General features: G+C 40.6%; 1 protein-coding gene across 2 annotated transcripts; it reads left to right on the forward strand.

Moving 5' to 3' along the window:
• Positions 1-2736: 2736 nt before the first annotated feature.
• On the forward strand, positions 2737-21297 carry LOC150083794 (clotting factor B-like). Of its 2 annotated transcripts, XM_090374885.1 has the most exons (8): positions 2737-2782; positions 4311-4394; positions 7392-7445; positions 13847-13914; positions 15074-15180; positions 17852-18108; positions 18873-19036; positions 20895-21297. In XM_090374885.1, exons 2-8 carry the CDS (start codon positions 4319-4321, stop codon positions 21051-21053), a joined length of 885 nt encoding a protein of 294 aa, XP_090231011.1. In that variant the 5' UTR covers positions 2737-2782; positions 4311-4318; the 3' UTR covers positions 21054-21297. The 2 variants fall into 2 exon arrangements, with proteins under 2 accessions (XP_090231011.1, XP_090231012.1); XM_090374886.1 differs by lacking the exon at positions 7392-7445.
• Positions 21298-21652: the final 355 nt, after the last annotated feature.

Raw genomic sequence — 21652 nt, forward strand, 5'->3', positions numbered from 1 at the left:
GCCTTTCCATAGTATCCCACAAGTGCTCTATGGGATTGATATCGGGGCAGTTCGGAGGCCAATCGATATGCTGGAAGTCAGAACTGTGTTCCTCAAACCATTCCTGCAAAACACGCATTGTCATCTTGGAAGACACCATCGCCATTCGGGAAAAAGTATAACATAGAGGAGTGTACATAGTCAGCAAGCAATTGACGATAGTGGTCTCCGCTATACTGGCAAGTTCCTGCCAGTGAAACATGCCCCACACCATACAACCGCCTCCACCGGCTTCCACTTTTGATACCATGCATGATGGATCAAGAGTCTCATGTTGTTGACGCCAAACCCGTACACGACCATCCATGGTGTGGAGTAAATAACGTGACTCATCCGACCAGCACATCTTCCAGCCTTCTAACGTCAGACTTGCATGCGTTTTGCACCAAGCGAGTCTTTTACGCCGATGAACCTTGGTTAGGAGAGGATGCCGTAGGGGTCGTCTGCTGGTATAGCCCAAACGTGAGAGCGTGCGACGCATGGTCATGCCAAATATTGTTCCTGGTTGGCCCATGTTGTATTGGATTGTCAACTCTTAAACAGTGCTGCCCCTGTTCGCCTGTACGAGTTGTCGGACCCGGAGCTCACCTCTAACATCAACCGCCAGTCCTGGTACACTTTAACTACGGCGGGTGTCGAACACTCCACCAGTTCAGCCGTTTGGGAAATTGAGGCACGAGCTCGTCGAGCACCCACAATCTGTCTCTTATCAAAGTCCGATAAATCCTTCCTTTTAGCCATCACCCTCGAAATTTTACTACCTACTGAACCACTGACGCCTTATCTATGCTACGTAGGTCGACTAACTGCGCACTCTCGTACCTCACGTAGTCAACGGATCACATTCAGTTTTCATAGTGTGGTCATAATTCAGTGTATATCATTGACAAAACCCCATGAGCTGTGCTGGCTGCCTGTCTGCTACTCGAAGAACATCATGTCTGACTGCACAATTACCCCCGGGTCTTTTTCATTTTCCATTACCCCGAGTGTAGTATCACACCATTGATAAGTTACTCTGTAATTACTGCTACCCATAAGCAATACCATGAATGTTTTGGTTTTAAACTTCAACTGCCATTTCTCAGCACACCTGCCTAATTTTTCTAGATATTGTTGCGGTCGCATACGTTGATTATTCTGATTAATCACCCTGAAACTTTCGTGTCATATGCAAATTTAGACATGAAGCTCGATATACTCTCATCAATATCATTAATAAATATAGAAAACAACAATTGGCGCAGCACTGAAACGTGGGAATCGCTAATAACATTAGTCCATGAAGAGCAGTGTCCGTTGATAACCACTTTGTCTTCTCGCAATCAAAACCATCCATTTATCCAGCGTAGCAATTTTCTCTTACTGCCACACTGCTCCAATCTGTACAGCTGTCTTTTTATGTGGAAGTACCTCAAAATTTGTTTATCTTTGTCTTGTTTTCATGTGAATGTGTATCCAGGGCATCATTTTTCTTTTAGGACTGCTTTTGTGTTTTGCGCGTGATTGAACACGTCATCAAAATGTGCAAGAAGGCCGTGCCTGTAGGTTAACTGTTTTAACTTTTCGCCAGTTTAAGTAATGCCAGGAGGCGTCCATGCGCTGTTTTATGAATTGCGTGTATTGTACGGTTGGTTTGTTTGTTTTGATGGATGAAAAACTCGAGGAATCTCATTTGATTTTGTTTATACTATTCCTCAATGTAATAATATGAAAAAAAAAAAAAAACTATGCTCATGATTTAAACGTAACTTATGATAAAGTCGTTCTTCAGAGATAGTGAGAAAATTGTATTCATGTGAATTTCTTTACATACAAAGTCCCTGGAAATGAATGCGATAAAGGATAAAATAAAGTGAACGTGTCAAGGTGTACATTTCAACAGCCTGAAAGCAACAAAATCCATCACTCCAGATGGAGTGATGGATTTTGTTTCTTTCAGGCTGTTCTTCGCGCACTTCCAGTTGTTGCGACGAACGCTCTGAGAGGTCACAAGTCTGTGGCGCTACCCCATCTCTCCAGAAGTCCGGAAGGGCTTAACACTTCTGATTACCAATGATTTCTACGAAACATTAAAATGATTTCCATGGGTACTAAATTTTTTCCCACATTGAAGAAGTCATCCGAAGCGTGCAATCATTCTGTTTTAAACAATAACCACAAATCTTCTTCGGAAACAAAGTTTGGAAGTTTGCCTCATGGCGGCGTACATTGGGGTATAAGGATTTAGATTAAGAGAGATATTGGGAGAAGTTATATATTAATATTTAAGATAAGTGGTTATTGATACCTGAAGAGCATTTTTTACGTCCAAACCTTTGCTCGCAAGTTTTTTTCTTTTTCCTTATTAATTAGGTAGAACGCTTGAAGCTTCCCTTTGAATGCAGTAAAATCTCATGCTTGTTCAAGTAACAAAGTTAGTGCAGAATTATTTTCTAAATTCGAAATCATCAGATGTTATCTCCAGATCTTTCTTAATGTGTTCAAATCTTCCTGTTTTCGAAGGAATATGGCAATTTTCTATTAGGCAACAGGAAAGTCTTCTGAGGGGGCTGCGTGCCACGTTCTTAACAAGACGCCAAAAAACCTGCCAAGACTTCTCCAATGGGAAACTTCTGATTAGCCTGATAGGGCGGGGGGATACATCCGGATAAGCTATAAAGTACTTAACGTGCATCACGAAAGGTATTCGAAGGTGAATCGACGTGATCGCTTATGTAGAAGCTTTGAACCTTAGTGTGAGGTAAGTAACTGAACGTAGGTGCTTGCGAGTGGTGTGTGTGTGTGTGTGCACTGAGAACACGTTTCGAATTGTACTTGAAGATTCAGCTGCCCATTTTTGTATAGTAAAAGTGCAATACTTTGCTGACTCACGAAATACAGAAAATTTTCACGAATTGTGTCATGACCAAAGTCAGGAAGAATGTTTTTTCGCATGGAAAATGTTTCGTATCATTCGAATGGAAAAGGGATTGCGATATCCTCATACTTGAAGCCACGGGTTGCCTAAAGCATCTTCTTGAATGTCTCGACGTTGCATTAAAATAACCTTCCCCAGCTTTGTACATTATGAATAAGACGCGGCCATCACACTAATCAAGCGTGGCAACAGCTTTGATTTTCAGTTTGCCTTTATCTACTGATAGACGAGAGCAACTCTTTATTAATCTGCGATGTTAATCAGCACTTGGGCATCAGGTCTTTTCTCTTCTTCGGGTTCTGTAGCAGCAGACCTAACCCTTAACACTCCATCTGCTCCTTTACTGGGTTTCCTCTTTTAAAGGTTGATTAAATCTATGTAAATTCTTGCCTTGATTTTAGCGACAACAGTAACGTGCCTGCGTTACGAGAGGATATATTTTTTTTTGGCTCGCAGTATTTTTGTGCTCCAGGATGCTCCAGCTCCAGCATACTTTTGTCACTGTTCGAATCCGGTCGATGACGCGAGGAACTTTAATTGGCTTTTTTCACTCCGTGGCTGAGTTCGTCGGTCTCAGGCGTAGATAGCAACGTTTTTCTCCCCACAAACGGGGGTTATTTCGTCCAGCAAAACAGGCAAATCGACCAGAGAACACACGCAATTAACAGACACAAATACGGGTTAATGTATTCAATTACGGGCAACCCTAAAATAATAATAATAATACTTTTGTCACATCACATTGATTGCATTAAAATTTAAGGAGCCAGCCTTTTTTTTCAAGGATATTTTCTTAATATGAGCTACTTGCAGAAGAATCCTTTCAACAGGTTCACTGAGCGAGTTTACCCTGATTTGATTAGTGAGTACCCAGTTGAACGATATCTTCTGTCAGTCCATCGTTCGGTAGGACTGTTTGCTCGGTGAGACGTACGTTTATAGAGTACGGAGGCCTGATTTATGACGTTTTTTTGCGTCATAAATCAGGCGACATAAATCGTCATAAATCATAAATTTTGCGACAACATCACCATACACCCTAGGTGTATGGTGATGTTGTCGTTATTGTGTTTTAAGAACATTAGCAACTAACGCCATATTACTCCGTGTATATTGTCTGCAAATTGCGTGTGGGTGGACGGCAGGTCTACCAACTGTGCTACCCACGAGGGCTGTGTATGGTGAACTTGTAGTTATAGTTATGACAGAGAAATGGCATTTTCACATGTAGCCGTTTCAATAAATCTCTCTAGCCCTATTATCCTGTTGGGGTTAAGGCTTAATAATAATAATAGTAATAGCTCGTTATCGAAACTGCCGTTGAGTACTGGTGTGAACTTTTTTTTTACAGGACAGAAGATGAAGACCACGTGGTTTTTTATGATGACGTCAGCAATTGCAACTACTTGGATGCGTGCCACCGTCTCTACACAAGGTATGTCCCTACTTCTACGGAATACGTTACTGCCAATACATATCTGTAAAACTGGAAGACTTCTAAGAGATAATAGCTGAAACACGGAGGCGTGTGTATCTTCGATAGTTAGGAAACCTCCATTATCAGTGGACAAACCAGAATTGCATAAACGGACCCGGATAAAAAGAAAAAGAAATTATTATTTCGCTGCGATCACCTTTGAAACAGAAATTGTAAAAATGCAAATATTTATGGTATCATAATTGCATTTATGATGGCAGATTTACAGTGCCGTTTTTGCGCCATTGTATGGCTAAAAGCTTTTGCTCTAAATGACTTGAGTGTTAAACTTTTGCGCCATTTAGCACCTCTGAGATTGGCACAGTTTAGATTCTTCAGGGCGCCTCCGTAGCCAGGTGGGAAGGAGCAGCAGTGCATAACACACGCTTCTTGATTAGACCGGGGTTCGAGCCCGTCACCACCAAATACGGAGGATGCGGAAAGGTCAGAAATGACCACCGCATATTCACGGAGCAATATGGCCTTAGTTGCTAATGCTCCTAAAAACCAAATAACAAATAACGATTCTTCAGTTTCAGGCAGCGAATTCTTGACTCAAGAAATTGTCAACCCTCTTTGGTATTTTTTGTCTCCAATGATTTGAGATGTTGTTTTTATACTTAATTAAAACGGTCGTATGGCAAAAGGATAGCATTTCAAATAAAGAGAAACACACTCCTTCGCAGGAAGTTTTTTATTTGAAGTGCAGGTCAATGCTAAGACAACTCCGAGAGATTTTATTAGAAAATGACGTGGACGCAATTTTCACCTTTCGTACTACACAGTTCAATCTTTTGCTAACTCTCTTCCACTGTATTGCAAAGACCCTAATTAACCCTAAAGTTAATGGAGCTGGATTACCAGCTTGATTAACATTTCTCTTTTCACTGGTGGAATCATTGTTTTAAATCTTAGCGATCCTAATGTTTTCTCAGATCGTGTGAAGCTAAAAGTAATTAATTATTTAATTACAAATAATAATCATAAATAATTAATAAAATAAACTACCCCTTTGACTCCCTAGTCACGTAGATCGCTCAAGTTATTCCTTGAGCGACGAGGCTATCCATCTGGCCTTTGAACCTTTACAAGCTATCAGATCAACAACCCACGAAAGCAACTAATTTCAGCGATTTACAACTCGTTAGCTAAAATAAAACTTTCTGCAATCCAGTGTAAAACCCTTCGTTAATTTAACTTTATGGCCCCTAGTTCCGAAATCATTTAAAACATTTAAAATTTTCCCCGCATTCATTTTACTGTCTCCTCTCAGAGGCTCATAGACCTCAGCCAGATTACATCTATGGCGCATGGTTCCCAAGCCCACATAGCCCAAATCTGTAGCCCATATATTGGAAGCGCTTCCTCATATGGATATCCTTTTGCCGAGTTCACCAAGTATGTTGCTCTGAAATCCTTTTAAGAAGAAACCCAATGTCTTTCTTTAGGTGCAGTTTCCATACCTGAACACAGTACAGTATTCCAAATACAGTCTTACACGCCATTTACAGTATAAAGATGGATTATGACTTCGCTACCTTCATAATAAAATGTTCGATAAATCATCGAAAGGAGAACATTGTTTCCGCTCGTATCGGTTTCAGTTGCAGCCCAGGAAAGCGCAAGTTATTTTGGGGTTGCTACTTCTTTAAGTGTAAAGATCTTGCATTTGGCTGCATTCACAGCTGTGGCTTTTCTGACCACCCTTGAAGTCTGTCCAAGTCATCCTGAAGGAGTATTGCTTGGTGCTAATCATTTACCACCCTCTCAACTTCGCATCTTCTTCAAAAATAATAAAATCTAAGAAGAAAAGATCAGAAAGTACACACACCTAAGGCAGGAAGGCATACGGAACGAGTAATGACTGCCCCGATGACCGTGTCAACCACTGGCATGGTGCCAAAGAGCATCCATTACAACCTAGCAACAATAGGCCTCCCAGAAAACGCTTAGAGGGAACTCCAGAAAACGCTTAGAGGGAACTCCAGAAAGCCGCAATCCTGAACATCTGTGGGACAGTAAGACAGTTCCTCGACCATAACAACTATTCCATGCACCAGGGACCATTACCTCGCTGGATGGAAAAATAAATAAATCATAAGGTGGAAAGAGTGATAAAATAATAAGCTGTCGACATTCATTACGTGTTTATAAGACTAGTTACAATTACATTGAGAACATTTTTACAATTATAAAACAACAAAGTATCTACAATCAAAGTGACGAAGTACAATATTTACATTTTCAATTTAGTACAATTTTGAGCCTCGTACATTCAACCAACATATTTCTGCTTTGGTAGCACATTTCCTTTACTTCATAAAGATCCAGGAGTTGGTTGAAAAGCAATTTTAATTCCATTGAAATCTGTTCGATCCCTAGTTTTTTGAATCGTTTTAGTTGTAGTTGTTATTGTGGGATTTTAGGAGCATCGTCTTCTAAGGCCATGCTGCTCCGTGGTTTTCTGTTTCCTGGACGAAAATCTTGAGTTTTCGGGAGAAAAAACCATGCTTGAGACCGACTAACTCAGCCACGTTGCAGAAGAAACCCATAAAAATTCCTGCCGTCATCCAGTATTCAAACTCTGGTCTTTTCCATCGTACGGCGTTCCTATGAACATTGCTACCCGCGAGGACACCCTTTTAGGGAACTGGCATTTTTAACATTTGCAGGAAAGTTGCTTCAGGTTTTTTGCGGCTCTGCATTTCATATTTCTTTGTTTTTCTATGCCCGATGACTTTTTCTAAAAAGCGGAATCTTCAAGACTGCTAACTTTCTCAAGTCTGCACGTTATTTCTTATATTATTGGAAAAAAGGATCGGAAGAGATGGGGGAAGTCTGATATAAGTAGCTGCGCCATGCGTTTCTGTAAATAACTGTCTTTTAATGCGTTTATTTGCATAATTTACCATAATTCGTTGTGCTCAAACATGTTTTTGTTATGTTTTTGTGCAGAGTGTGGAATTCGTCCCAGACCTGGTGGTGGGCAGCCAAGCCAACGTCCATCTAGTAAGTATCTCCACGTTTTCAGTACTCAGCTTATAATATTTTCTCCACGACGTTTGGGATGCATTCACCCCTTATTAGGATTATTATTAAAGTGATCTATCGCTAGGATTACAATAGATTAACACGAAGCCTGTAATAATCATAGTAATCCAGTGTATTAGTTTTAAATTTATTACATCGTTTGTTTTATTATATCTTAATAATTAATGATATAATTTCTGATTTTCTTACGAGTCTTGATATTTCTGATTTTCTTATGGTTCTGAGTGTTATTCACATTTTTTTAAGCTAACCTCTGGTCAGAATCATGAGTTCCATCCAAAGTCGGATTTGGGGGGTCATTTTCCGTTTCTGTATAAATTAATCGGCTTTCATGTCAGTATTGCGCTGATCGCTTAAATAAAGGCAGCTTTTGCCTTTGAATAATTGAAGTAATTGTAATTTTATTAATAATTGTGGTAACATACTGCAATATTAAAATACAAGTAGGGTATAATCACCCTCCCAGCCATGATGGCCGTTCACGAGCCTTATAAAGCTAAACTGAATAAAATAAAATATGTTTATTTTACTACGAGAATTAAAGATCTCCAGCGCATTTACTACCGTTTCTTCCTTATTAAGACAAATTATACAAATGAGCTGGGCCTGGAATAATTTTTTCCTGACTCGTGGTATACGTCGAGTCGATAAATAATACAATTTATACACGGGAAGTTTATTGTTTTTGGTAGCGATTTCTAGTTTCATAGTTTCTCACTGCTATGAATAATTATTATTATTCATAGCAGTGAGAGCATCTTTTCTGATTAAACACCATCGCCTTGTCATTCAAATATAAAATAGTTTAAATATTTAGAAGAACTCTTTATTATATACAGAAGGTACATTGCCTTTTATAACTCCCTTCACGGCTACAAGCCAGGGGTTTACATAAAAGAAATAACACAATGCAATAAACAAAGATGGTAAAAAAAAAACAACAAGAGCATTATGACTCCAGAAAGGTTTGAACACTGGAGTGATTGATCCATGGTAATGATGGATAGGTCCTCGGGAGCAGGTTCTAATTTCCTGTGACATAATCCTGGGATGGAAGTCGACCGAGAACTTTCTGCCTATATTTCTTATCGACTGCGAGCTTGTAGAGGTCTTCGTCCAAGGAGTGTATATGTCCTGCAGCATTTGCACCGGTAAGAAGCGATCAGATAACTTTATCGGGTTTGGAATGGCCTGAAGGATTGGATTAGCCCAGCCCTAAGGCTTGGGATCGGGATACTCCATCCGCAGTTAGCCCAGAAATCTAGTACTGAAATAATGCCCACCATCATTTTGATGGCAAGGACGACTCTTCTCTCGTGATTGATGGCAGGAAGACGTTGGATACTGAGAGCTGCCGCCATCTGGGTGCAGGGGGAAGCCGAAATTTCCATATGGCCCACCTATTTCCATAATTCCCCGCGAGGAATTAAATTACGCGGAGGAATTTCCATAATTCCCCGGCGCAAATCATTCTAAAATGCGTCGTATTGGTTATTATTATTATTATTATTATTATTCAATTTATTGCGTACGCCCAGGAGCGGATTAAGGTCGGTTGAGGCCCCGGGCGCAGAAGAAAATATTGGGTCCCTTAAAAAAAAGAGAGAGACAGGGAACATAAAAATACATGTTAACCATTTTTTAAAATAAATAAAAAATATTATGTATTATTAATGTTTTATTTCCAATAAAATTTGAATATAATATATGTATAATAGAATTAAAAATAGCATAATAATAATCACAAAGTTTTGAACTAATAGTTGAACATATTAGTACAACTATTAGTTGAACTAATATGTTCAACTAATTTGTTGGGGTTTGCGTGGGCCCTTCAGAAGTCGGGACCCAGGGCGCGCGCCCAGTGCGCCCGCCGTTAAATCCGCCTCTGCGTACGCCTCACCCCTGAACAGCCTACAGCTAGGAAGGTGCCACTATACATTTGCACATTATAACTTAGACAGCAAACATAGAAGTCATTTATACGTACATAAACATGGCTGAGCGGCATGGTTGAGCGAACTGCTCAGATTGAGTGAGTGAAGAGCGTCCTCTGATTGGCTTCTATGGAAAGGCTTCCCCTTATTTTTGGTCTAGTCAGTCTGTGTTTTTTTTTTTTTTTTTTTTTTATGAAAATCCCAAACATAACAGGTATTAGAACCTATAGAATTTTGTACCGTGCTTGGGTTGCAGGTTGAGAAAACGGCAGTTGAATGAATAAATGAGGAAGATGAAAAGTTGGTTCTGTGAGTTTGAAGTTGGATAGTAAATGAATGTTGGCTGGTGGTGGCACGTGTTCGGACTGTTTTGAAAGAGAGAGCAGGAATTATAGAAGTCAATTCAGAAGAACAGTGCCCATGGAAGTATCTGTAGAAGAGGCATGCAGCAGAAACAGTGCGTCTATGAGAAAGCGAGTGGAGAGACTCTGTTAGACACGTCATTAATTAACCTAACTGCCCTCTTCTGAATGGAATCAAGAAGCCTGAGAGAGGTTTTGGGGGCACCACCCCAGATGTGGGAACAATATTCCATGGCAGGGCGGATTTGCGATTTATACAGAGTGAGCAGCTGTTTGGAAGAAAAGTAACGCCGAGAGCGAAAGAGAAAACCAAGTTTTTTAGATGCAGAGGAAGCAATATTTGTAATGTGCTTGTGCCAAGACAGATTAGAAGTCAGGGTAAACCCCAAAAGAGATGTACCATCTTGATAAGGAATCGGAGTGTCACCAAAGATAAACAGAGGAGCAGAAGAATCCTTTTTGCGAGATATAAGACAAGACTGAGTTTTAGAAGGATTAAAATCAACTAAGTTGTCTTTGCCCCACTGGAGATCGGCATTTAAGGAATTGGTACCGTATATTCGAGAAGTTGAAGCTGATTGAGTAAGGCAAGGTTTTTCAAAATGTAAAGTGGAATGCAATGCGCTATCATCAGCATAACTATGGATACGATTTCCGTTGAAAGAAGGTCATTAATATACAAGAGGCAAAAGAGTGGGGGAAAGAACTGAACCTTGGAGGACACCACATTAATGGAGAAGTTAGAAGACAGAGAGCCATCTACAATCATCCTCAGTGAGCGAACAGAGAGAAAACTGGATAATGAATTACAAAAAAACAGTTGGCAAACCATAAGATGGAAGCTTGTTTAGAAGACCTTTATTCCAAATACAATCGAAAGCCTTTGAGATGTCAAGAGCAACTACTTGTGTTTCACCGAACCTTTCCATTGAATTAGTCAATAAATGGGTAACATAAGCCAGAATATCACCAGTCGATCGACACTGAATCCATCTGGCGATTGTTGATCAGACGGAAGGTTTCTAAGTAGTTTAAGAGTTGGCGGTTAATTGGTTTCTTCATTACTTGAGAAAGAGTAGAAATAATTGGAATGGGACTATAATTGGATGGGAGGGATTTTCACCCTTTTTAGGAACTGGCTGGATATGAGCAAATTTCCAATCTGAAGGAAAAACACCTTTGGAATAAGAAAGTGAAAATGGCGGAAAAGAAGAGGAGTAAGCTCAGGATCACAGGTTTTGAGCACAAGTGGAGAAATACCAACAGGACCTCGAGATTTCTTAGCATCAAGATTCGTCAAAATCCTTCTGACATCCTTTTGACGGAAGACCACGGGAGGCTTTGAATAGATTGTGTTAGTGTGATGGAAGGTGTTTTACCAAGATCAGTAATACATCAGTTGGAATCAAATTGGGATGCTAGCAGGTCAGCTTTATCCTTGGCTGAAGTGAAAACAGAACCATCTGGTTTTGACAGAGGTGAAAGCAGAGATGGGAAAAAGTTGCGGCCAATAACTTTTGTTAAGAGACCATAATGCTCGGCCACCATTAGGACCAGAAGCAAATTTTCTACTCTTAGCCTGCTCAAAATCTAGGGAGACACCAGCACTAGTTTGGACTAATTAATAACTGGTTTAAAATTGTTGCGAGCTTTGGTGTAGGCAGAAAATGAAACAATTAGAAACAATACAATTACGATATGCAACATTCTTCTCTTGAACAGCCTTAGCACATTTATTGGAAAACAAAGGTTTAGATAAAGGACGAGATTTTAAAGTGGAGTATGGGATAAAGGAATCCATTCCTGCAAGAATAATTCACTGACACGATCTGAGCAAACGTTGACATCAGTTGTGAAACAGTAATCTGACCAAGCAAAATAAGAAAAGAAATCTCGCAGGTCATCCCATTTTGCATTCTTCTAATGCCAAACAACGCGAGGTTGGGAATAGGCATGAGATAAAGGCTTCATTGGAGAAGGTCAATCACAAAGTTGTGATCTTAGGCGCCTAAAGGACCATTCACTTCGACCGCGTACTTAGAAGAGTTTTTTGTAAGGAAAAAGATCAAGCGTATTGGCTGTATGATTATAATTGTCTGGTATTCTTGTAGGTAAATGAACAATCTGTGCAAGGTCATTAGTAATTGCAGAAACCTTAGCATTTCGACCAGCTGGGTCGGTGTGACTAGAAAATAGAAGCCAGCTGGAGTTGTGAACAGTAAAATCACCAAGCAAATTACCTCACTGTTAGGGAAGTTGGACTGGAGAAATTCAAGTTGCAAATAGAGGAAGTCAAAGAGCTCCAAGTGATTAGTGGAGTTGGGAGAACGGTAGAGATAACAGATGAATTTGACAGAATGAGGTACAGAGAGATAGATTTTAAGCCAGAGAAGATCGAAAAGAGGAGATTCCAAATTACCAAGTCTCTGACAGGGAATATCGGAACGGACATATGCCCAAGTACCACCTTTCAGGCGAAAGGAACCATACAGCGAATAATTTGGGCAACTGAGGTGAGCAGTAGTTGAATCAACCGATAACTGAGTTTCTGTCAGAAAAAGTACATGGAGTTTGGAAAACTGCAAGTGGAAATGGACAATCATTGAGATTGGAACTGAGACAACGTATATTTCTGAAAGGACTAGGAAGTGTTTGGGAGTTTTAGATATTTTCGCAGATACTCTATTAGTTTGATAATTCATGGTGTATTCAATAGTAAGAAAAAGTGTGGAGGGGGGGAAATGCTGTATGAAGTAATGAAATTTTTGGATATGGCGTACACATGGTAAGAGTATACCCAGATCCTTGACATAATGTGACCTCGATAATGCCCTCCGTATACACACTACTCGGACTCCCTCCAGTTACTATCTGATAGAGTAGAGGTAGCAAGATTATACACTAGCTGATCTGGAAGCCTCCTAAAGAGTTACCAATAGGTTCGGTCCGGTGTTCTAACTAGCGACCGACCTGTAAACACCGTTTTAGAGCCTCAAAATGTAAGTAAGATTGGATTTCGCCATGATGTCCATCATAACCTCAAAAGTCATCAGTCATACTGCGTGTTGGAAGAGAAGAGTCTGGACTGTTGTGGACACATCTCAGGGGAATTTAAGGATATCACTTTCTTTGCTGCTTCGTGCTTCATAAAATGGCCTGATGAGGTTCCGATGGGCCATTTGGTGCAGGTTCCAATCCTTCAAACTGACTTCTATCACAATAGACGCGAAAAGAAGCATACGATGTGCCTCGAGTGTTCATCCTCTGAATATTTAAGCCTAACTGAAATTCCTCAAGCAGTATATCTGTGACGAGTTGTGCTGACGTGTCTAGGGCCAAACGCCGGACAAACAGACTTCTGGAGGAGTCTGGATGCTGAACCAACCTGATTGAAAGGCCGAAGCTTCGAGACTAGTACGGTGTGAAGTGGTTTTCTTCTTGTTCAAACTGTTTCGATTGGCCGTTTTGCACTTGGTAGTCTGGATATTTCCCAGTTCGGCACCCAAAGGCATTTGATGTGGCATTTTTATTTATGTACAGATCAGGGCTAACTTCGTCGGGTGGCACATGACCACCCTTTGTTTCCTTGGGAAGGTTTAGCTTGAGCACGTTTAGATATGATTTTTCTCTCTCAGAGGGGCGTTCAATGAAATCGCCTGTTTCTCTTTACTTTCAGAGACAGTAATGGGCGGCATGTTCCCGACTGCGCCTTTTGGTTGGTTTTACGCTTTAACACCAGAGCTAGTCGTCAAGAAGGATACACGGTCAACACAATCTTAATTGAGAAGGTACGGTGTCCCGATCTCTGCTAGCTGGTTTTGAGGTCTGAAGACCCCGCAGAAACGATTGATATGCGGATACTATTTATTCGATCTCATTCCGAAATAGAAGCGAGAATTCTGAGATTCTAGGTTTTTCTAGAAAATTTGGACAGTAAATGTATCAGGAGGCTCATCCTCTCTCTTTCTACTCTCTACTTAATTTGGCATATATGAGCACACTAAGATCAATAACATTTTTCAAAATTAAATCAATAATTTTGCGTTTTCTCTCTTTCCAGGTTCTCATGTTGACCAGGCTTTCGTAGTTGGTGGCCAAAATGCAGTCCCTTACTCATGGCCTTGGATGGTAAGTCTCATTTTAGTTCAAATCGAAACGGGACAGTTGTGTGGAGAGTCAAGTCTTTAATAAATATTTATTGTTTGGAAATGCATTAGCAGAACCCACCAATGGGTTCTAGGGCCACCTTTAGCCAGAAAAGCATCGAGACACGTCTTGGCATAGACTCCACAGGATGTTTCTGGGCGTCCAGTGTTAATTCTATCTAACATTGCACACAATGTCCGGTAATGCCGCACATTGTAAGGGAAATGGTCGTAGCATCGAATGTCCTTTTCCCGGAGGTCCCTAATATGCTCAATTGAGTCGGAGCGGCTGGATTGGCCAAGCGACCATGGGAAAACGGACAATTCATTATGAGGTTCTTGAAAACAAGTTAGTAAACTACAGGGCCTCATCGCATGGCGCATTCTGTTTTAATAGACGTCAGAATTCTCTGGATACACTGTGAAGGGGTGTACTTGGTCAGCGGTGACAAAAAAGTAGGAGTCCCCATTGACCCGTTTATCAATGGTGAAGGACTCAGGGAACTTGTGTGTTTTCCCCACAACGAGGCTTAGAAGAAGACAGCATGATTTTCTCTCCCGGAAACTCTCGCTTTTCTGGAGGGAAAACAGGGGAAAACAGAAACACAGCAAATCGACCACAGAACACAATTTACAGACATATTACACACGGCGCAATATGGCCAAAGTTGTCGATGTGCTAAAAGGTTCAAAAGACGCACCCGAATCTAAGAATGCCAGGAAAACAGGCCGAAACCACAACACCGCCACCCACATCCTGCCGAACACCAACCGTTTACCAGTTGTGCCATGGGGTCATGTTACTTTCTCCAACTGCGTATACTCCCATCAGCATGACAGAGTTGGAAATGGAATTCATCATTCCAGGCGACAAATTTCCACATGTTGGTCCAACGTTGGTGCTACTGTGCCCATGCACTTCATCGCCAACGCTGTGATACTGCAGACTCTACTGTCACACTACATTTGTTGTAACACTGCTGACTCTAGTTTCACAACAAAATTATTACGAACAGAATCATTTGGCTACAAATATCATTAAATATAAATTTTTAATGCTTTATTTTTATTTATTTATCTGTTACTATTATTATATTTATTTATTATTATTATTTTATTTATTTATTATTTGTTCATTTCAGGCGGCTATTCTGACAGTGGGAAGCAGACAAATAGAGTGTGGGGGTGTTCTCATTGGTAAAAAGTATGTCCTCACAGCTGCGCACTGTTTTGGTGATCGATCCACGATGTAAGTGCACTTTATAAGGCGCTCTATTTTATATTATTTTATTTTTTGTTATTTTTAAAATATATTTTCACACAGGCGCACGCATGCACAACACCCTTCACAACTACAAGCCAGAGGTGATATTTATTCATTTTCTGCTCACCAGATTACAAAGTGCACCCCAAGCTCGACGCTTATATGCACATTTGAGACTGCTTGGCCACTTTAGCTAATATCATGTTGTACTGTCATTGCCTTGAACCTCTGCCCCACAACGACATGCCAAGGAGTCAATAAGTGTAGAAAGGTGAATATTACTGGACCAGTCGTGTAACAAAACTCTTCTCAATTACTAGAATGAAGTATGCGGATCAGATGATTATTCTGACGAATACGACATCTCACAAATGCTCAACAGGAATAACATCCGGCGATTTAGCGCTCTCCAGTGCAGACGACGGACATCTTCTTTATGCCCCTAAAATTACCGGGTTTTGTGCTCGGTGGATGCTTTCATTATCATTTTGAACGTCCGCAGGAATAAACATGCAACTTTGCTTGGTTTATCTGAAACCCAACGACAGTAAGATACCTGTGGCGTTCACAGGGCCATCCTCTGGGTTCACGTGGTTATGATCATGCCTCGAAAATACGGCACAGCACTCCTCCAATAACCTGCAACGTCGGTATCCGTCAGAATGGCTGCAGTACTTTCTTGTAGCACTTGAACTTTACTCTATACGTGCAATCTTCCATCGCTACTGAAAACCGCAAATTACAAAACCGGAATTCATCGGACTCATGCAGTCTGATGAGTCCAGGCTCTTGTTCTTAATCCTCCTTGTTTCCACCCTTCACTTTCATGGTACAAACATAACCCTATTTTCCTGTCCGAGATCCGGAACCATCCAATTTATTACAACTGTATGAAGCAATTGAGTAAACATGGGCCAGCATCCGGGGTATCATTTTGACAACTCATTGAGTCCATGCTACAATGAACCTAGGCTGTCCGAAGGACTCAGAACAGCCTAGGTTCATGTAGGAACAGCTGTTAGTTCATTGTAGGAACAGCTGTTAGTAAGTGCCTCATGAAGCAATTGTTCATGGTCTGACTGGGCAGGGTTCTCGCCGTTCTCAGCCTTTGAAAGATTCTCGGTCGCTGTAGATTGTCAAACTTTCCATTTCCCAAAATTTACAACAATGAAAAAAAAAAAAAAATTTCAGCTGTTCTGTTCGTCATTACAATTGCTCTACGTAAAAGGAACGGACGAATTTACACGAAACTTTTCTTGCTTAATGGTGCCGTGGATGTAACGAATTAGCAGGTCGATCTCAATAAGAGTGTGCAATGTCTTTAACACGCGAACGGCAACTTTAGGTACAGTTTAGTGGTTAGGAGCGGGAGTGCAGTAGCACACGCTCTTTGAGTAGACCGGAGTTCAAACCTCTGACTGCTGAATACGGTCGATCTGCCAACCCGCAATGGACCAGCGTGGCAGATTATGGTCCATTTCCCTCAGCATGAATTGTTGAGAAGGCTTCCATCCTGCAGTGGGTTGATATTGGCTGCACTTTACCTTATTTTTTAGGGATTTTAAAAGGGGTCTGATCATTGGGTTGTCAGAAGATAGATGGTCAACAGGGTAAACCGCTGGTCTTTGGTTTCTGTTGGTTGGTTGTTTCACGGTGTTAGGTCATATATATGTCTGTAAACTGAATGTTCTGTGGCTGATTTGCTGTTTTCCGAAAAAAAAAAAAAAACTGAGTTTCCAGAAGAAAAAACCATGCCGGAGATAGAGGCAATCCAGCCTTCAACAGGCTGCATCATCCTCGGACTAGTACCACGAATCGTGGTATGGGCGCTACCTTGTAAATCCATTCATTCTGTCGAAACTGTTCTAAAACAAGTGAATTTGCCTTTATAGAGAAAAGAAACTGTTTTCAGAAGAAAATTGCCTCCCACATACGACCCTCCAATATCTCGACAGTGACTATGTGCTATGAAATTCTTCCTTGGCCATACTTTCACCGGGTCGCCTTAGGTCTCCTGATCTCATTGAGCAACATATCGGTCAACGAACACATCTGGGATAATGAGACTTTCGCTGACTAGCATCTCTGTCTCTCTCTCTCTCTCTCTCTCTCTCTCATCATTGTTCAATTACAGCACAATTGTAATCTAACATGGATGAGTCACAGTTTCTGGCCAGCACGTGTACCTTTTCTTCACCTTCTCTACTCTTCTGATTTGGCTTGATCCGATTTTTTTTTTTTTTTTCTGAGAATAAAATTTAATCTGAAATCGCTGAAGATGTAATGACATTTTGGCATTTTGGTGATCCAACAAAAATAGGAAGAGGCATCGGAAGATTAAAAAGAAAAGCGCAAGTGGGCAATGCAGCACCTAGCTAGGGAATTAATTCAAAAGGAATGAGCGAGCGCGAAGCGAAACCATGTTTTATTACAGAGATCAGCTTGTTTGTTTCTTCTTTATCTTACCATGAATGCAGCGATTTATAGTTTATTATGCGCGTGTTGAAGTGTCCACCCGCTGTCCTCAGAATTTACCTCCCTCGTGATGTGAATGTTTGTTAATTAAACAAATTGAATCAGACAGTATCCTGCTGTGGATCTGCGCATTCTTTCTTTGCCGATGGATATTTACTAACTGATGTTTTCCTTTTTCCAGAAATCCCTCTCGTTTTGTGGTGCGTTTAGGAGCACACACTCTTCAAGATGGCACTGCTTACGAGGTACAGAGCATAAAGCAGCACGAAAGGTACAACGACGGACAATTCTATTTCGACATCGCACTGATACGCCTCAAAGACAACGTCCAATACACCAACAGGATCAAGCCCATTTGTCTGCCCACTCCAAAAATGGCTACAACGAACTTAACTGGTCGGAACGTGAAAGTCACAGGCTGGGGCGACACATCCTTCGGTAGGTGGTGCCAGCAGGTACTCTGCCCGTGCAGCCTCTCATCAGTGACGAGAGAATATTATATATTTTATTATATATTTGATGTTGTCTCCCGACAAGAGACAACACCAAATACATTTTAAGGACGAACCGGGACTGACATTTTACAACGGTTAAATGCATTCCTGATAAATGTTCCATAAAGCCACATTTCCACAAATACGTTTCTGTGCTGTCTGCCATTTGTTGTTATGGAACTGCCTCAAATTAATATTGTAGAAAGTTGGATTTCGTAGTCAACAGATCGCTTACCTTTCCACCGATTTAACAGCACAGAAGCGGACACCATCTTAGAACGATTTCGTTGAATTTGCCAGAAGTACTTTTACCATTGTGCAATTTACACGTCTAGTTCGTTCTACAATAACCCAAGTCAGTGTACAATGAACAGTATTCACAGAAACTTCGCCAGCACCCTGTACAACTACTCAGCTTTCACCGAAACTTCAGTAGTTGCACAGGGGTGCTGCTGCACCGCGAATGACATCATTGGACTGTGCAAAAACGTACAAATGTGGTAAGGTTATTACTCATGTTGGGGCTTTCAGGAGGGATACTTTTCGCTAAGGGAGAATATAAAGAGGGAATCAAGGGGGATTTTAAAATTTGGTGTGAGTGTGTGTGTGTGCAGGAGGGATAACAGAGACCTGTTTATAAAGATAATTATTTGTAACAGCTGTTCCGTGACCATGACACTCTTTCAATCACTTTCCTTTTCCCCCCAGGTGGCATGAGCAGCAAAGTGCTGCAAGAAGTAACCCTTCCAGTAGTTTCAAATAAAGATTGCAACAATTCTTACAGCCGGATTTCGTTCCCAGAATTACCAGGAGCAATTAGAAGCCACCAACTATGTGCAGGGCTGCCAGAAGGAGGAAAAGATGCCTGCCAGGTAAAATGATAGCGGTTTTTTTCGTTACTTCTGCGTACAATATTGAGATAAATGCGATAAGCACCAAAGCAACTAAGGCTATGAGGTGCTGATATACTGTGTCCGTAATTGGATGAATTTTCTGTCAGTTTGCTGTTTGCTAGATGAACAAAAACAGTTTTCGGGATCAAAAATCTTACCTTCGAATCCTTTTCGGAGGCTGACCAACTGAGCCACGGAAAAGCTGATAATAATTGCTTGTGTCGGGATCACAAGTCGAGCTTTTTCGACACGATGTGGAAGAACGGTGATTATAACCACTGTACTACAGCGAGGGCCTTATTCATACTCGTATGTGATTAAAAATGAGGGTAGCTCAGGGTTTTTGTAACAAAATTAATGTCAGTGTAACGAGGAAATGAGAAAGTTTATGATAGGAGAACACATTCCTAGGCGTAATTGGTTATTCTGACCTTAGGGTGAACTGAGTAATATCGAACTACAAATAATATTCCATCACTTTTGATCTCTCACGGGTAGGAGTAAATAAATAAAGCGTTGGTAGGAAACTCCTCATTAGACTTGCCTCATTCACTTTTGTCAGCAGAAGTATCCGTCCTTTAACGACAACTCCTCTAGGAAGTCTTAGTTGGTGACATAATTGATACAAATTGCATCCACATCCTCTCTTAGTCAGGCTTCGGTTATTGTATGAAGAAATATGCCTTATATGGATAAAGGAATATGAAGGAATAGGCGGGAATATGCCTGTATGTGTAAAGGGTGGCCCATGGAACGGCTGTTCAACTCCACTTCGTGTCGCTCTGAACAACAGAATCCACTGAAAAGTGCAAAAAATATGATTGGTGTAGGTTTGTGTGAGTAGTGTGCAAGAGTGGATGCTTAAGTTATTCCGTACAAGGAGTCATGACGCTGATTAGTTGTTGTAGGGTTTTAGGCGCATCAGCAACTTAATCCATATTGCGCCGCATATAATATGTCTGTAAATTGCTCGTGTTCTTGGTCGGTTTGCTGTTTTCTGTACGAAAAACCCGAGTTTCTGGGAGAAAAAAGCCATGCTACCCTCGCTGAGACCGACTAACACAGCCGCGTTATGAAAAAGACCCATAAATATTCCTCACGCCATTGATGAGATTCGAACTCCGAACTTTTCCATCCAAGGTGGGAAGGATGGTGTTTATACCAACTTTGCTATCCACGAGGGCGAGTCAAGACAAAGAACAAGTTACTTTGACGAATTCTATAAACACTGAACGCGCTTCTGGTGGTTCAAACAAGTTTCGCAACCCTTTAAAAATGGGTACTGGGAAAGGAAACTTTTGTACTAATTATAAAAATTATGCTATACAATAATTGGGTCTCCCACATTTATCGCAAAAATTAAAATAAACTAAAATAATGAAATACTCACTTACTCGGATCAATTAAATTTTTGAAAATAAAATTAATTATTTCAAACTAAAATATAATAAGTAATATTAATAGTATGTTTTTCTTTTCCTCCCTCAATCCCGAGTTCTTTTGTTTTTTTTTAACCATCAAAACAGATAACCCAACTAAAGAACACACGCAATGTACAGACATAATACTCATGGGTGGATCAATGTGTTCTGGAAATAAATCTGGGATATTACTAATATGAAATGTGAAAAGATGTCCGCTTGTGGATGGCACGTCTATTTATCCAAGTCGGACCATGAACATTGTTCGTCTACAACCCTTCACTGTTGATTTTTGTTTAGAAATCAGTTTATCTTTGGCATGTAGAACCAAAATTCAAAAATGGTAGTGTGATGAGACATGATATTGTATTTTGTGTTAAGAACGAGGATATTTAAGGTTTTTATGCTACTTTCAGGGTGATTCCGGAGGACCGTTGATGAGGCGAGAACGCAGTGCTTGGACTGTGTTAGGAATCGTGTCCTATGGATACGGATGCGCTTCACCAGGTTATCCTGGAGTCTACACCAGAGTTTCCTCGTTTCTCAAGTGGATAAACAAAACCATCCGACCTTAACAGAAGAGCGTAACACACATCGGCTGACTTGAGAAATGTGTCACAAGGTGGCTCCACTGGAAATAAAATGCACAGTGTACAGGGTGGCCGAAAACTCCCTATTCTGAGCAATGACAGCATGTATGTTGCCGTCCGTTCTCTTAGTTTCTTTGTGACACGTCTGTGATCGCCTCTACTTATACGTCTACCGATTATAGTTTATTATTATTGTGATCTCTAACCTGACTATAATGGTTAACCTCCAATTGTGGCCCACGCTGTTATTTTATATGGAAATAAATATATTTTTAAAACTCCCGGCTGTATAAAGCCAATATTTTCTACTCTCCTTGTATGGAAGTGTGTTCCACCCTGGTGAAGCTATGGGCGGACACAAAACACTTGCGTTACAAATTTTAAGGCACTTGTTTTTATGCTAACGGCCTAATGTTCCGCTAAGGGCAACTTGGCAGAACATTGAGAAAACCAACAAAACAAACAATACTAAGATTGCAAAACGAATTTAAAGAAACAAATGACACATTCTAAAAAATGGAATGTATTCAATGTGACAAATTCGTGCATTTGTTAGGTAAATGAGATATTCTGTTGTAGGCAAA

The sequence above is a fragment of the Mastigoproctus giganteus genome, chromosome 6 (genome assembly GCF_048544385.1).
Source record: "Mastigoproctus giganteus isolate SK-2022 chromosome 6, ASM4854438v1, whole genome shotgun sequence".
NCBI classification, from domain to species: domain Eukaryota; kingdom Metazoa; phylum Arthropoda; class Arachnida; order Uropygi; family Thelyphonidae; genus Mastigoproctus; species Mastigoproctus giganteus.

What these genes read in the sequence shown, in the direction of transcription:
- LOC150083794 (XM_090374885.1), top strand. Translation starts at nt 4,319, where the DNA reads ATGAAGACCACGTGGTTTTTTATGATGACGTCAGCAATTGCAACTACT. An exon ending in TGCCACCGTCTCTACACAAG is followed by an intron (nt 4,395 to 7,391) that starts GTATGTCCCTAC and finishes GTTTTTGTGCAG; the next exon opens with AGTGTGGAATTCGTCCCAGA. An exon ending in TTTGGTGATCGATCCACGAT is followed by an intron (nt 15,181 to 17,851) that starts GTAAGTGCACTT and finishes TCCTTTTTCCAG; the next exon opens with AAATCCCTCTCGTTTTGTGG.